At 42.6% G+C, this 16,391-nt stretch overlaps 1 protein-coding gene across 2 annotated transcripts in view; it reads left to right on the plus strand.

The window, feature by feature from the left end:
- LOC115164906 (EGF-like repeat and discoidin I-like domain-containing protein 3) overlaps positions 1-16,391 on the plus strand; it is a 224,387-nt gene that overhangs the window by 61,109 nt on the left and 146,887 nt on the right. For both annotated transcript variants that reach the window (XM_029717822.1, XM_029717823.1), the window contains one exon: positions 12,121-12,249. In XM_029717822.1, the coding sequence (XP_029573682.1) occupies positions 12,121-12,249 (129 nt within the window). The remainder of the gene's footprint in view (positions 1-12,120; positions 12,250-16,391) is intronic.

A 16,391-nucleotide genomic window follows, 5' to 3' on the forward strand; every position in this document is an offset into this window, starting at 1 on the left:
CCCAAGAACACCATCTCCACCATCAAACATGGAGGTGGAAACATTATGCTTTGGGGGTGTTTTTCTGCTAAGGGGACAGGACAACTTCACCGCATCAAAGGGACGATGGACGGGGCCATGTACCGTCAAATCTTGGGTGAGAACCTCCTTTCCTCAGCCAGGGCATTGAAAATGGGTCGTGGATGGGTATTCCAGCATGACAATGACCCAAAACACACGGCCAAGGCAACAAAGGAGTGGCTCAAGAAGAAGCACATTAAGGTCCTGGAGTGGCCTAGCCAGTCTCCAGACCTTAATCCCATAGAAAATCTGTGGAGGTAGCTGAAGGTTCGAGTTGCCAAACGTCAGCCTCGAAACCTTAATGACTTGGAGAAGATCTGCAAAGAGGAGTGGGACAAAATCCCTCCTGAGATGTGTGCAAACCTGGTGGCCAACTACAAGAAACGTCTGACCTCTGTGATTGCCAACAAGGGTTTTGTACTAAGTACTAAGTCATGTTTTGCAGAGGGGTCAAATACTTATTTCCCTCATTAAAATGCAAATCATTTTATAACATTTTTGATATGCGTTTTTCTGGATTTTTTGTTGTTGTTATTCTGTCTCTCACTGTTCAAATAAACCTACTATTAAAATTATAGACTGATCATTTCTCTGTAAGTGGGCAAACGTACAAAATCAGCAGGGGATCAAATACTTTTTTCCCCCACTGTATTGCCTGCCGGTGTGCCCTTGAGCAAGGCACTTAATCCCCACAACAATGGTCCCCGGTGTGGCAGCCCCCTGCACCTCTTCAAAAAAAACTATGTGTGTCTTTCAAGGGGCTGGGTTAAAAGAACAAGTAACATTTTGGTTGGATCTTGTGTGCAATTAACCAATAAAGTGATCTTAATATCCTAAACCTGTCTTATTCTCAGACCTTATTTTCTGCGTTTATCCCCAAACCTCGTTCTTTCCTCATTAATTTCCCCCATAGGAATGGCTGGTCCTGGGTGGCACAGCAGTCAAGAGCACGGCCCCGCAGTGCTAAGGCGTCACTACAGCCTGGGGTTTGATCCCAGGCTGTGTCACAACCGGCCGTCACTGGGACCCCCATAGGACGGCGCGAAATTGGCCTAGTGCTGCCCGGGGTAGGGGAGGATTTGGCCGGTGGGGCTTTCCTTGGCTCATCGTGCTCTAGTGACTCCTTGAGACAGTGCCGGGTGCCTGCAAGCTGACCCAGGTCGTCAGTTGATCAGTGTTTCCTCCGACACATTGTTGTGGCTAACATCCGGGTTAAGTGAGCAGTGTGATATGAAGTAGACGGCCAGGCGGGTAGTGTTTTGAAGGATGCACGACTCAACCTTTGCCTCTCCCGAGCCCATTAAGAAGTTGCAGAGATGAGCCAAGGGACCTAATTCAGGGAGAAAACTGGGTAAAAAAAAAGAAAAATACGCATGTGGCCATACCACCCTGATCATGCCTGTTCAGGGTCGGGCCTGGTTAGTACTGGGATGGGAGACCGCCTGGGAATACCAGGTGCCGTAAGCAAAAAAAAGTGTTTTACAAAGGAAAGGAAAAGGAATGGCTGAACTAACCAGAGGTAACTCATTTCTGTTTTTTAGGACTACAAGCTGGCATGCTCTAGAGTTGTGGCTCAATTATGTATCCCAAAACATAGATATGTACACTGTCCCTTGTGGGTTTATTGGGTTGGCAGTCATTTCTGTTAGTCAGGCTCCATATCCACTGTCCTCAATGTAACTCAGTCCTCTAACGCAGGGTTTCCCAAACTCGGTCCAGGGGCCCCCTGAGTGCACATTTTGGTTTTTGCACAGCTGATTCAAATTGAGGACAGTGGATATGGAGCCTGACTAACAGAAATGATGTGTTCTAACAAGTGTGGTGATGAGGGAGGGTTCCTCTCTACTGGCCCTGATAAGGGGTCAGGATGAGGGATGGCTGAGGGTTGAGGTTCTGTGAAGTCACAGTTAGGGTGGGGGTGCCAGCTTCTCAGAATATTCTGTGACTGTAAATACAAGGTAATCATGCTGATGATCAGCCAACCACAGTGGTTGGTTCAATCCGCCCCTGATTCACTCTGCCCCCTCTCCACCACTCAACCCATTTTATGTGGGACCACCAGAGATTGTAATCGAGGCTATAACGTTAAGCATTCCTCAGGTTGCTGAGACATTTTAAATGTGAACAACATTGTTTGTTGGTTGAAAGATGCACTTTACAGCAGATTTTTGTGGCGTATGCATTTGGAACGTATATAATAAGACATCGAGAAATGCTGGATGAGAAAAATGAAATACCAAGAATAACCACAGGGGAAAAATCCCAGTAACATAGCCAAGTGTGGCTCAATGCCTGTGCTCAAATATGATTAATCAGCTTTAAAGGTGCATGGTCTTAGGTAGACTGTATACGGAGTTGACTGAGGAGTTTAGATTGCGGTCTTTAATGTACACTGAGTGTACAAAACATTAGGAAAACATTCCTAATATTGAGTTGCACCCCCTTTTGCCCTCAAAACAGCCTCAATTGGTTAGGGGCATGGACTCTACAAGGTGTTGAAACGCGTTCCACAGGGATGCTAGCCCGTGTTGACTCCAAATCTTCCCACAGTTGTGTCAAGTTGGCTGGATGTCCTTTGGGTGGTGGATCATTCTTGATACACACGGTAAACTGTTGAGCTTGAAAAACCCAGCAGCGTTGCAGTTCTTGAAACACTCAAACCGGTGCGCCTGTCACCTACTACCATACCCCGTTCAAAGGGACTTAAATATACTGCTCAAAAAAATAAAGGGAACACTTAAACAACACATCCTAGATCTGAATGAAAGAAATAATCTTAGTAAATACTTTTTTCTTTACATAGTTGAATGTGCTGACAACAAAATAACACAAAAATAATCAATGGAAATCCAATTTATCAACCCATGGAGGTCTGGATTTGGAGTCACACTCAAAATGAAAGTGGAAAACCACACTACAGGCTGATCCAACTTTGATGTAATGTCCTTAAAACAAGTCAAAATGAGGCTCAGTAGTGTGTGTGGCCTCCACGTGCCTGTATGACCTCCCTACAACGCCTGGGCATGCTCCTGATGAGGTGGCGGCTGGTCTCCTGAGGGATCTCCTCCCAGACCTGGACTAAAGCATCCGCCAACTCCTGGACAGTCTGTGGTGCAACGTGGCGTTGGTGGATGGAGCGAGACATGATGTCCCAGATGTGCTCAATTGGATTCAGGTCTGGGGAACGGGCGGGCCAGTCCATAGCATCAATGCCTTCCTCTTGCAGGAACTGCTGACACACTCCAGCCACATGAGGTCTAGCATTGCCTTGCATTAGGAGGAACCCAGGGCCAACCGCACCAGCATATGGTCTCACAAGGGGTCTGAGGATCTCATCTCGGTACCTAATGGCAGTCAGGCTACCTCTGGCGAGCACATGGAGGGCTGTGCGGCCCCCCAAAGAAATGCCACCCCACACCATGACTGACCCACCGCCAAACCGGTCATGCTGGAGGATGTTGCAGGCAGCAGAACGTTCTCCACGGCGTCTCCAGACTCTGTCACGTGCTCAGTGTGAACCTGCTTTCATCTGTGAAGAGCACAGGGCGCCAGTGGCGAATTTGCCAATCTTGGTGTTCTCTGGCAAATGCCAAACGTCCTGCACGGTGTTGGACTGTAAGCACAACCCCCACCTGTGGACGTCGGGCCCTCATACCACCCTCATGGAGTCTGTTTCTGACCGTTTGAGCAGACACATGCACATTTGTGGCCTGCTGGAGGCCATTTTGCAGGGCTCTGGCAGTGCTTCTCCTGCTCCTCCTTGCACAAAGGCGGAGGTAGCGGTCCTGCTGCTGGGTTGTTGCCCTCCTACGGCCTCCTCCACGTCTCCTGATGTACTGGCCTGTCTCTTGGTAGCACCTCCATGCTCTGGACACTACGCTGACAGACACAGCAAACCTTCTTGCCACAGCTCGCATTGATGTGCCATCCTGGATGAGCTGCACTACCTGAGCCCCTTGTGTAGGTTGTAGACTCCGTCTCATGCTACCACTAGAGTGAAAGCACCGCCAGCATTCAAAAGTGACCAAAACATCATCCAGGAAGCATAGGAACTGAGAAGTGGTCTGTGGTCCCCACCTGCAGAACCACTCCTTTATTGGGGGTGTCTTGCTAATTGCCTATAATTTCCACCTGTTGTCTATTCCATTTGCACAACAGCATGTGAAATGTATTGTCAATCAGTGTTGCCTCCTAAGTGGAAAGTTTGATTTCACAGAAGTGTGATTGACTTGGAGTTACATTGTGTTGTTTAAGTGTTCCCTTTATTTTTTTGAGCAGTGTATTTTGTCTTGCCCGTTGTCGTGTCTTTGGGGTACCATTAAACTGAAGACATGTTTATCAATTAACTCCCTGTAATTATTATCACGCGATTAAACTGATTAATCGTTTAAAACCTGTCTGGGCTAGGGGGCAGTATTGAGAATTTTGGAAAAAATATGTTCCCATTTTTAACTGCCTCCTACACCAACTCAGAAGCTAGAATATGCATATTATTGTTCAGGTTTGGATAGAAAACACTCTGAATTTTCTAAAACTGTTTGAATGGTGTCTGTGAGTATAACAGAACTCCTATGGCAGGCAAAAACCTGACAAGGTTTCAAGCAGGAAGTACCCTGTCTGACAAGGAGTCGTGCGTCTTGCATCTTTTTATTGAAAAGTAAGGATCTTAGCTGTAACGTGACAATTCCCAGGGCTCCAATAGGCTCTCAGAACCCGCGAAAAACCTGAAGGTTTACGAGGGAGCCTCAGGCTGAAACACATTATCACCTTTTGTAAGTGGCTGCTCCGAGGACCTTTGAATGAGGCGCGTGCTCGAGTCGCATCTGAGGAGAAATATTATTCGGCTGTTTAGGCTCAATGCATACTCCCGGTCGGAATATTATCACTAATCTACGAGTTAAATGGCATAAAAATTGGTTTTAAACAGCGGTTGACATGCTTCGAAGTACGGTAATGGAATATTTAGACATTTTTGACACGCCAATGCGCCATGCGCGGGACCGTGAAGAAGCCTCTCTGGCGCAGGTGGGACGAATTCGTCCCACCTACGTAACAGCCACCTGAATTCAGTGGCGCGATTTTTGAATCGTATGAAATACTATTACTTCAATTTCTCAAACATATGACTATTTTACAGCTATTTAAAGACAAGACTCTCCTTAATCTAACCACACTGTCCGATTTCAAAAAGGCTTTACAACGAAAGCAAAACATTAGATTATATCAGGAGAGTGCCCAGCCAGAAATAATCAGACACCCATTTTTCAACCTAGCATATAATGTCACATAAATCCAAACCACAGCTAAATGCAGCACTAACCTTTTATGATCTTCATCAGATGACACACCTAGGACATTATGTTATACAATACATGCATGTCTGTTCAATCAAGTTCATATTTATATCAAAAAACAGCTTTTTACATTAGCATGTGACGTTCAGAAAAAGCATACCCCCCGCAAACTTCCGGGGAATTTACTAACAGTTTGCTAAATTACTCACGATAAACGTTCACAAAAAGCATAACAATTATTTTAAGAATTATAGATACATTACTCCTCTATGCACTCGATATGTCCGATTTTAAAATAGCTTTTCGGATGAAGCACATTTTGCAATATTCTAAGTACATAGCCCAGCCATCACGGGCTAGCTATTTAGACACCCACCCAGTTCAGCCTTCACCAAAATCACATTTCCTATAAGAAAAATGTTCTTACCTTTCCTGTTCTTCGTCAGAATGCACTCCCAGGACTTCTACTTCAATAACAAATGTAGGTTTGGTCCCAAATAATCCATCGTTATATCCAAACAGCGACGTTTTGTTCGTGAGTTCTAGACACTATCAGAATGCTACATCACGGTCACGAGCATGGCGCATGGCGTGACAAAAAATGTCTAAATATTCCATTACCGTACTTCGAAGCATGTCAACCGCTGTTTAAAACCAATTTTTATGCCATTTATCTCGTAGAAAAGCGATAATATTCCGACCGGGAATCTGCAATGACCCTAAACAGCCGAATGAAATTTCTCCACGGGGGCAAATCGTGCATGCGCCTCATTCAATGGTCCTCTGATCGGCCACTTACCAAAGGCAATAATCTGTTTCAGCCAGAGGCCGCCTCGTCATCGTTCAGGTTTTTCCCGGGTTCTGAGAGCCTATTGGAGCCCTAGGAATTGTCACGTTACAGCTAAGATCCTTACTCTTCAATAAACAGATGCAAGACGCACGACTCCTTGTCAGACAGGCCACTTCCTGCATGAAACCTTGTCAGGTTTTTGCCTGCCATAGGAGTTCTGTTATACTCACAGACACCATTCAAACAGTTTTAGAAACTTTAGGGTGTTTTCTATCCAAACCTGAACAATAATATGCATATTCTAGCTTCTGAGTTGGTGTAGGAGGCAGTTAAAAATGGGCACATATTTTTTCCAAAATTCTCAATACTGCCCCCTATCCCAAACAGGTTAACAGAAAACATACAAACAGTAATTATCGTCACAAATAATTGGTATAGTAATGTGACCTAATGGCTAACAGGCATGGCTGGTCTGTTAGACAATGGGTCATAAACGGTCAGCTGAGGAGGTACACAGAGTTCATTAATATTAACAATTGACAATTGAACGCTCACTCATTCGGGAACAATTGCAATCAATATATATTTACGCTCAGTGTGTCGTCGGGATCCTTGTTCGAGCGTCGTTCTGATGGAGAGTTCGCTCTCTCTCTCTCTCGGTTAGAATGGATCTTTCAAAGCGACATTCATTAATGTCGTTATAGAATGGATGTTTCGTTGGTCTTCGCGTTCAATGATATAATTTACTTAGCTGCAGACTAATAATTAATATCAAAGACTTGTTCTTATTCTGTCGGTATCACTAGTCTAAAAGTTAACCTCTCTAGGACCGGCGGGACGAATTCGTCCCACCTACGTAACAGCCAGTTGAATCCTGTGGCGCGATTTTCAAAACCTTTGAAATGCTATTACTTCAATTTCTCAAACATATGACTATTTTACAGCTATTTAAAGACAAGACTCTCGTTAATCTAACCACACTGTCGGATTTCAAAAAGGCTTTACAACGAAAGCAAAACATTAGATTATGTCAGCAGAGTACCCAGCCAGAAATAATCAGACACCCATTTTTCAAGCTAGCATATAATGTCACAAAAACCCAGAAGACAGCTAAATGCAGCACTAACCTTTGATGATCTTCATCAGATGACACACCTAGGACATTATGTTATACAATGCATGCATGTTTTGTTCAATCAAGTTCATATTTATATCAAAAACCAGCTTTTTACATTAGCATGTGACGTTCAGAACTAGCATACCCCCCGCAAACTTCCGGGGAATTTACTAACAATTTACTAAATTACTCACGATAAACGTTCACAAAAAGCATAACAATTATTTTAAGAATTATAGATACATTACTCCTCTATGCACTCGATATGTCCGATTTTAAAATAGCTTTTCGGATGAAGCACATTTTGCAATATTCTGAGTAGATAGCCCAGCATCACAGGGCTAGCTATTTAGACACCCGGCAAGTTTAGCCTTCACCAAAATCACATTTACTATAAGAAAAATGGTCTTACCTTTCCTGTTCTTCGTCAGAATGCACTCCCAGGGCTTCTACTTCAATAACAAATGTAGGTTTGGTCCAAAATAATCCATCGTTATGTTCCAACAGCGACGTTTTGTTCGTGAGTTCTAGACACTATCCCAATGGTAAATAACGGTCACGCGCACGGCGCATTTCGTGACAAAAGATTTCTAAATATTTCATTACCGTACTTCGAAGCATGTCAACCGCTGTTTAAAATCAATTTTTATGCCATTATTCTCATAAAAAAGCGATAATATTCCGACCGGGAATCTGCAATTAGCTAAACAGCCGAAGGAAAATACTGCACGGGGTCGAATCGGGCACGTGCCTAATTCCATTGTCCTCTGATGGGCCACTTGGAAAAGGCGATAATGTGTTTCAGCCTGAGGCTGCCTCGTCATCGTTCAGGTTTTTTCCCGGGCTCTGAGAGCCTATTGGAGCCGTAGGAAGTGTCACGTTACAGCTAAGATCCTGACTCTTCAATAAACAGAAGCAAGAACAACAACACCTTGTCAGACAGGCCACTTCCTGCATGAAATCTTCTCAGGTTTTTGCCTGCCATAGGAGTTCTGTTATACTCACAGACACCATTCAAACAGTTTTAGAAACTTTAGGGTGTTTTCTATCCAAAGCCAATAATTATATGCATATTCTAGTTACTGGGCAGGAGTCGGAACCAGATTAAATCGGGTACGTTTTTTATCCGGATGTGAAAATACTGCCCCCTAGCCCAAAGAAGTTAACCACGTGGTATAGTTCACTTTCAGTAGAGGAATTGGATGGTAAAACCTATTGGCCATGGAGTGGAAGCCTGGTCTGCAGAAATGTAGCTCAGGGTATAGTTTTATAGTGACCCTAGAACAGGCTTGTCAAATGACGCCTGGTCCTGTCTGTGTCCCTGGGGGGTGTGCCGATGACTGAGTTAAGCTTGGTACAGAAATACAATTCTATCACATTAACATCAGTACATAGCATCTCAATGTATTACAAATAGCTTTATCCTTATTAATACATTTTATACAACCATTATGATGCAAGTCTCATCGCTGAGGCTATTATATAAACAGTTTTATGGTAATATGGCTATATTGTCTCTTCTGAGTATCACAAAATTGTACCAAGCGGACCAGTTCGTAGCTGGATTCTTCACCAATCTTCCATACCTTCTCCAGAACATAAAATGTCGTTCGGTTCTCCAATTCTATGAGTTGGAAGAATTTTCTTTGTCTCTCTATGAAACATGTGGTAGGAGATTCTCCTCTTAGAGTTTTTACAACCCTTTCACACAGGGCCTGGGTTGGGGGGAAGGTAGGTTGGGGGATGGTACAAAGGGGAGGGGGTCAACTGTCCTCCCTGTACCCCAAAGAGGCCAACGTCATGACACCGTTCACCCTCTGAATTTCATACATACACAATCCAGCAACACTGATTGAAGTGGATTTAACCAGTGAAATCAATAAGGGATCATAGCTTTCACCTGGATTCACCTGGTCAGTCTATCTCATTGAAAGAGCAGGTGTTCCTAATGTTTTGTATACTCAGTTCATATGGTTTATCCCTCGGTCTAATGAAATTTAGCTGGGTAAATACACAATCCCCCGGCATCGGAACAAGGTAATGTTCCTAAAACCTGCCAAATAGGATTTAGGGGCTCGACTGTACCCGACACACCGAAAATGTCACCCTTTGGTGATTGATCTTAGAGGAAACATAGGACGCATTTCTGTGTTTAACCACTCATCAGGTTTTCACCGTTGATTGATTGGGCTCTCTTTGAAGCCCAAAAGGAAATTGCGGAGCTCGCGCAGGCATCGCGTGGCACACATCTATCACGGCCCAAGGGCTAGCGCACACAAGACTACAGTGGCTGACATTCGCACAGCAAAGCCCCCAACCTCTTTTCAACATACACACACCGACAGCAAAGAGAACAACTTCGTAGGACAAAGAACGTTTTAGCAGGGTGAAGTCTCAAAGGACACTGCTAATATAGACAGCCCCTTTTTCTCTCTCTCTTTTTCCCTCTCACTTTCAGCTGATGTACGAAGGGCTATATAAATAAATTTGATTTGATTTGACTTTCTCACTCTCTCATTCTCTCTCTCTCATTCTCTTTCTCTCGCTGTCTCTCTCTCGCTCTCTCTCTTTCTTTCTATCTCTTTCGCTCTTTCTTTCACTCTCTCTCTTTCTCTCTCATTTTCTCTCTCATTCTCTCTCTCGCTCTCTCTCTCTCTTTCTTTCTCTCGCTCTCTATTTCTCTCTCTCATTCTCTCTCTCTCATTTTCTCTCTCTCTCTCTCTCTCTCTCTCGCTCTCTCTCTCTCATTATCTCTCTCTTTCACTCACTCTCACTCTGCTGTGGCTGTGCTTTGTGCAGGGATGCATTCTCCATTAGAGAGGCTTTCTGTGTTCCTTTGTGCCGTTATAGATCGTCACGTCAAAACAGCCCTGACGCCTGACACCCTCTCCTCCTCCTTAGAGAGCAAGGCCTTTGTGAAGCTATTATACTTTCCTCTGTTCAACTAATTATCCACAAGTCTCATTAATACTGATACAGGAGTGAGGCGGAATGGGCTTGACTTTGATAGGGTTACCCTCGTTTGCAATTCATATGCAACGACGTGCCACTGCCAACAACACGTAGCAATAAGCTAGCCTGTGTTCATTCTAAAGGCTGAATCTGCCCTGGATCTCTATGATGTTGTGACGTTGCTACTCTTTTCTTGTGACTGAGGTTAAGCAGATGAGAGGGAATAGGCTGTTTGTGTGTTGACTGAACACTAGCAATTGTGCTGAAATTGGTTCTTCACCTATCGATGTGAGAGTGAGGACATGAATCGAACCCTAAGACCGGTCATCTCTTCCTTTATAGGTGTTACTGAAGACGAGGGAAATAAAATAAGTGACTTATCAAAAGGCAGTTATGCCTGTCAACAATTTGGTTACATTTTTTTTTACAAAAGACAATTTATTTGTAAGTTGGAAACATTTCTTTTTGTCACAGGACCAGTCCCTAGACGTGTTTTCATGTCCTTTGAAGCATTGAATATTGGCTCAAGTTGTTTTATTTAACATCCCATGGTTAAGTATGTGTTGAGCCAATATGGAACTTTAAGCCTTCTCAGTCAACATAAATTCATTGTGATCGTGTGAACGGGCGATGCTCCTACCCTCCTGGTTATAAAATAGATCTGATTGATGTTTAAGTCTCTGCCAAATAAGTAAATCACAGCATTATACAACATAATTTGATAGTCGATCCCCCCATCCCTTCAAAGTTATTTGCATTAATATCTTCCCTGTGAGAGATTACAAAAGTTTTGCCATCAAACCTCAACTGGGAAGTTTTGACAGCATCCAGGCAGTTCTACACCTCGTTGTTTAAAACATGAGGGAGCTATTGGCAGGCTCTGAGTTATGAATCCAATAAGCCTTCATCGAGGCCTTGTCATTTACATTTGGCCCACACTGCAGGTAGTAGTCGTCGGTGAGGGGTTTTAGATGGCAGTGTTATGGCACCATGTTGTAGGCACTGTCAGTGCAGTGACATATTGCTGTGTCATAAGTGTTTGCTTATAATAACTTTGAGTCCAAGCCTTTGCTGTCATTATTATTCCCTAAGAAATGACATTGTAGCAAAACTGAATTGGAAAAATAGAAAAGACCTGGGAAAAGATGAGCGTGCTAACCAAGTTATTAATCATCATCAACTGAGACAGACCAGGCACTTTCAAATAAAATATGTTTTCCTCTTATTGAGATTTCAGCTTTGCTTATTTAATGTGTGTTTTGCTGTGTGGGTGTATTTCTTGGCTTCATTGCAGTTAAACAGGCTGAACTCTACGCTATGTTTATCTTAGGAAATGCTGCTTTCCTAGTGTGGGCTATTCCAGGATCATTAGTGCAGCCTTCGTGCCTTGGGCAGCTCAGGATGGTTTGTACGAGGCTAGCTCTGGGCAGCTCAGGATGGTTTGTACGAGGCTAGTTCTGTGCAGCTCAGGATGGTTCGTACGAGGCTAGCTCTGGGCAGCTCATGATGGTTCGTACGAGGCTAGCTCTGAGCAGTTCAGGATGGTTTGTACGAGGCTAGCTCTGGGCAGCTCAGGATGGTTCGTACGAGGCTAGCTGTGGGCAGTTCTACAGAACTCTAGAACTAGAACTCTGTGAATGACAGGCACTTCATCTATCACTCTCCAACCATCTATTTACCCACCAGTCCTTTCCTATGACTTAGAGTTCAACCCACTGTATTGGATTCATTAAGTCAGTCGGAGATTCTCTGAAGGAAAAGGATGGACCACAACCTGATACAATGCATCACTACTGTAATGATGTTTGCGCAAGCATCCATATCTAGTCAATATTTATAATGGCAAAAGACCCCTTGATAATGTTGACCATGTTTTGTCTCCTTCTGTTTGTTGTTTCTCCACTCAGGACCATGCCACCCGAACCCATGCCACAACAGAGGAATATGTGAAATCAGTGAAACCTACAGAGGCGACACGTTCATAGGCTATGTCTGCAAGTGTCCAACCGGCTTCAACGGAATCCACTGCCAACACAGTAAGTTGGATGATCATCATTGTTCTTGTATCTACCGGTGCTAACATTTCTAGGCAAAATCTCCATATGAAAAAAAGAGTGAAGTAGAGATCGTAAAGAAAATTTTGCCATTCATATAAAGACTTTTCACTGGTTAAATGCTCAGCTGTCATGACCATCCAAGAGCTTAGAGAAAACAAATAATGGTCCTTTACAGAAAGTAAAGGTGTGTTTCAAGCAAAGCTGTGTTTAACTTGAAAGAGTGGGTTCAGCAAAATGCCAGAGCAGTAAATCAGGTACAGAAAATAAAAGTGCTGAATTTGCTTTCTTTTGTAGAGTATGCACTTAAAAATGTAGTGTTAGGAAATGTATGTTGCTACACTACATGATGTAAGACCTTGAACAGGAGCTGGTGTTACTGCATCTTATCTGTGTGTGTGTGTGTGTGTGTGTGTGTGTGTGTGTGTGTGTGTGTGTGTGTGTGTGTGTGTGCACATCTACAGATAAATTGTATTCAGGATGTTTCCTATAAGATAACTAAGACAAACACAATTATGAACATATCCTTGAACAATGCAGTGCATTATTCAATTCAACATGTTAATCTGTGTTGATTTTTATATTGCACAAAACAAACACAAAGCCATGGCGACGGTGTGAATAGATCAACATGAGAGCAACATGTAGTTACAAGGTGATCCTTTGAAAAATGTTACTTCACATTTTGAGAGTATTACATTATTGTTATTACATTATTACAGTATTACTTGCACTGTTTTTGAATGCTTTATCAAAGTAACCTTACCCCTCAGACCAGAAAGCAATTCAATATAAACAGGGAAGAAGTAGGGAACCCGCTAGCCACTAACGTTGGATTAGTGGCCAAAGTTTAGTCTTTGTTTGGAAGTGCTAAATGCTATATCCTGCTGGATGATATATAGGCCAGCTCCTGTGGTTCCTATACTCTCTCTCCCTGTCTCTGCTTGGCGGATCCGGGCATTAGGTTTCCTTTCCTATACGCAGGCCATCTTCCTCACAGGTGTGTCTGTAAATAATGAAGAGCAGCTTTAATATATTCTGGTGAAGTCTGGGCGGGATGGATATTAGTTTAGAGACAGAAAGAGAATGAGAAAGAAAGGGTGGGGGAGAGAAAGGATGGAGAGCGAGAGAGAGAGAGAGAGGGAGAGAGAGAGAGAGAGAGGGAGAGAGAGAGAGAGAGAGGGAGAGAGAGAGAGATAGCTAAACCAGATGCATCTGGTATTTCCCCACTTACATGTAGGTTAAACAGACCCAGAAGATAAACAGAGATGTTCTGGAGAAAAGTGATTTTCTTTTCTTCCCTACTATTGTGAGAAAAAGAGCATTCGAGACACAGTCTACAGAGAGTTATGGTTGTCTAAATGAACATGAGGGACAGGGGAGATTGACTGCATTTATGTCACCACAGTCTTTAAAATGTTTTTTTACTTGCTTTAGATTTTATTAGCTTTCAAGTGAAATTAATTCCAGTTACCCGACATAATAAATGCGTGGAATTCCTTTGTTATGGTGTTTTTGATCTTTGGAATGCTGCAAAATGCTACCTATCGTTAAACTTAACCAATTCTTGAATTTATCCATATTGTAAAGTATCCAGATAAAACACAGTGAGATCTTGTAATTTATTGCTATACAGAAAGGAATGATAAGGACTGTATCACCCATGTGTATTTGTTCTACTGCCAAGTCACACTCACTGTGCTCCAGTCCCCCAACTTTTCTGACCGTTTCCGCATGTGATGGCTTATGGAAAGGTTTTGTGTGTGTGTGTGTGTGTGTATATATATATATATATATATATATATATATATATATATATATATATATCTGTGCTCCATTTAGTTAGTCTGCCTTTTAATTAATTTCAAGTGAAAGGGCCAAGTTCTTTGACTAAGTGACAGCTCTACATTTAATCCTGACTTTTTCAACATTAGCCTCATGAATTTGGCCCAATGTTGATTTCAGAATGAGTGATCCTGTTAGCATGCACATCATAATTCAGTTATTGTTTTCCATTAAGCCCCGAGGGCGAGAGACCTATTTGAGATGGCCTAAATATGTGCTAATGGGTGCCAACCTAAATACGTGCTAATGGCTGCTAACCTGAATACGTAACTAATGGCTACCAACCTTAATATGTAATAATTGCTGCCAACCTGATTGCGTAATAATATCTGTGAACCTTAATGCGTACTAATGGCTGCAAACTAAATAGGTACTACTGGCTGTCAAACTGAATACGTACTATTGGCTGCTAACCTGAATACATACTAAAAGCTGCTAACCGGAATATGTAATAATGGCTGCAAACCTTGTGTACTGCTGACTTCCGACCTGAATGTGTACTAATGGCTGCAAACCTGAATACGTACTAAAAGCTGCCAAACTGAATGCATACTAATGGCTGCCAAACTGAATACGTACTAATGGCTGCCATTTTTATTTTCACTCATTACAGTCAAATTAATAAAAATCTGTACATGTATCTGAAGACATTAATAAACAAAATCTAGTGTCTGGATAATTTCTGCAATTAATTGATAAAGGCACAGGAATAATTGTTCCCTCAGAATGACAGCTTTGCTGGCTTTGTTGAGGTGCGGGTGGGCTTTTAATTGCTGACGAGCTTAATGGAAAAGATAAAATTGAGTCGGTCTGATTTTATCGGAGAGGAACAAACCCGAGTTGAATGGCTGCCTGCGTGCCTTCGTTCTAAGTGGAGAAATATTGCCAGGGAATCCAGCAGAAACCAGAATGAGAAGTAGGGAGAAGCAGAGACGATACTGAGATGTGTTTGCATATTGAACACTGGAATAAATGTAATGTTGTCTGGCTTGACACCATTTCACAGCTTATTTTGCTTTAAAACAAATCACAAGTCAAATAAAGTCAGAGAGCACTTCACCATTTTATTTACTACTAAACTAACCACAGTCTGTTCACCTCTTGCTCTTATTCTGATTGAACATGTACTACATAATGTGCATGTTATCAGTACTGTATATGATGTTACCAATACTCTGGTTTGAATGTGCAGCAGAGAAACCCAAGCCTTTGCCGTTCCCTTTACCTGCTTACTCTGTCAGACCCAAATCCAATTTCACACCTTTGAGCATTATCCTAAACACAGACAGTATTACACACCATGCTCTTCAGAGGTGGTTTATGAAGCACAGACATAAATGACATGGCATGAAATATAAGCTATTTTAAGTCTGTTTTGATGGACAGGTCTACAGCTGAGTTAACTTTTTTTTGTGCTGAGCTATTCAGGAGACAAGTTGAGTTGTTGAGATTTTAGAGCACAGACAGGGCATTTCAGACACCTCAGCGACAAATTCGCAAACAGCTTTACAGAATAGGTTTGTACATTCATGGTCGGCAGCTGAAGTACATTGTGTTGGCTTTGCCAAGGAAAACTAGTTATCAAGGAAAAATAGAAAGGTGTGTTTTGTACGTCTGGCTTCTAATCCTACACTCTTAGAAAAAAATATGTTATCTAGAACCTTAAAGGGTTCTTCGGCTGTCCCCATAGGTGAACCCTTTGAGTAATCTTTTTTGGTTGCAGGTAGAACCCTTTTGGGTTCCATGTAGAGCCCTTTCTACAGAGGGTTCTACATGGAACCCTTAAAGAGCTCTACCTGGAACCCAAAAGGGGTTTCTTATAGGGCTATATGATATGTCACAAAAATAAATCTGACGTTTTTTGTTTGTTTATGTATTTGATGTGCACACCTTATTGAAGCCCAATATATCTCTGTTTCAATACTGTATCTACCAAACAAACCTTTAGCTTTCTCCAGGATGCAGTACTGTGCTGTAGTTCTCTCTAATAGAATGTGAACATTTGATTTGTTAGCACTAGGGATTCTCTGATTCTAACACAATTGGGCATCTGGTCCTTGAAATAATGGACAGTTTAGGCTTTCATCAATATAAGATGATAAGATGGACAATTTTTTGGGGCACAGCACCAAGACAAGGATGGAGAATCCCAGGATTGTGAAGATTACAGTATGTGACTGAAAGTGTATTTGTTGAAATCCCTGGGGGGCAGATGGATATACCCTCGCTTATCCAGCCTCTCCTAGGTAAAGTGGAGTCAGTGCACATTCTGTCTACCG

The sequence above is a fragment of the Salmo trutta genome, chromosome 27, assembly GCF_901001165.1.
Source record: "Salmo trutta chromosome 27, fSalTru1.1, whole genome shotgun sequence".
Taxonomy (NCBI): domain Eukaryota; kingdom Metazoa; phylum Chordata; class Actinopteri; order Salmoniformes; family Salmonidae; genus Salmo; species Salmo trutta.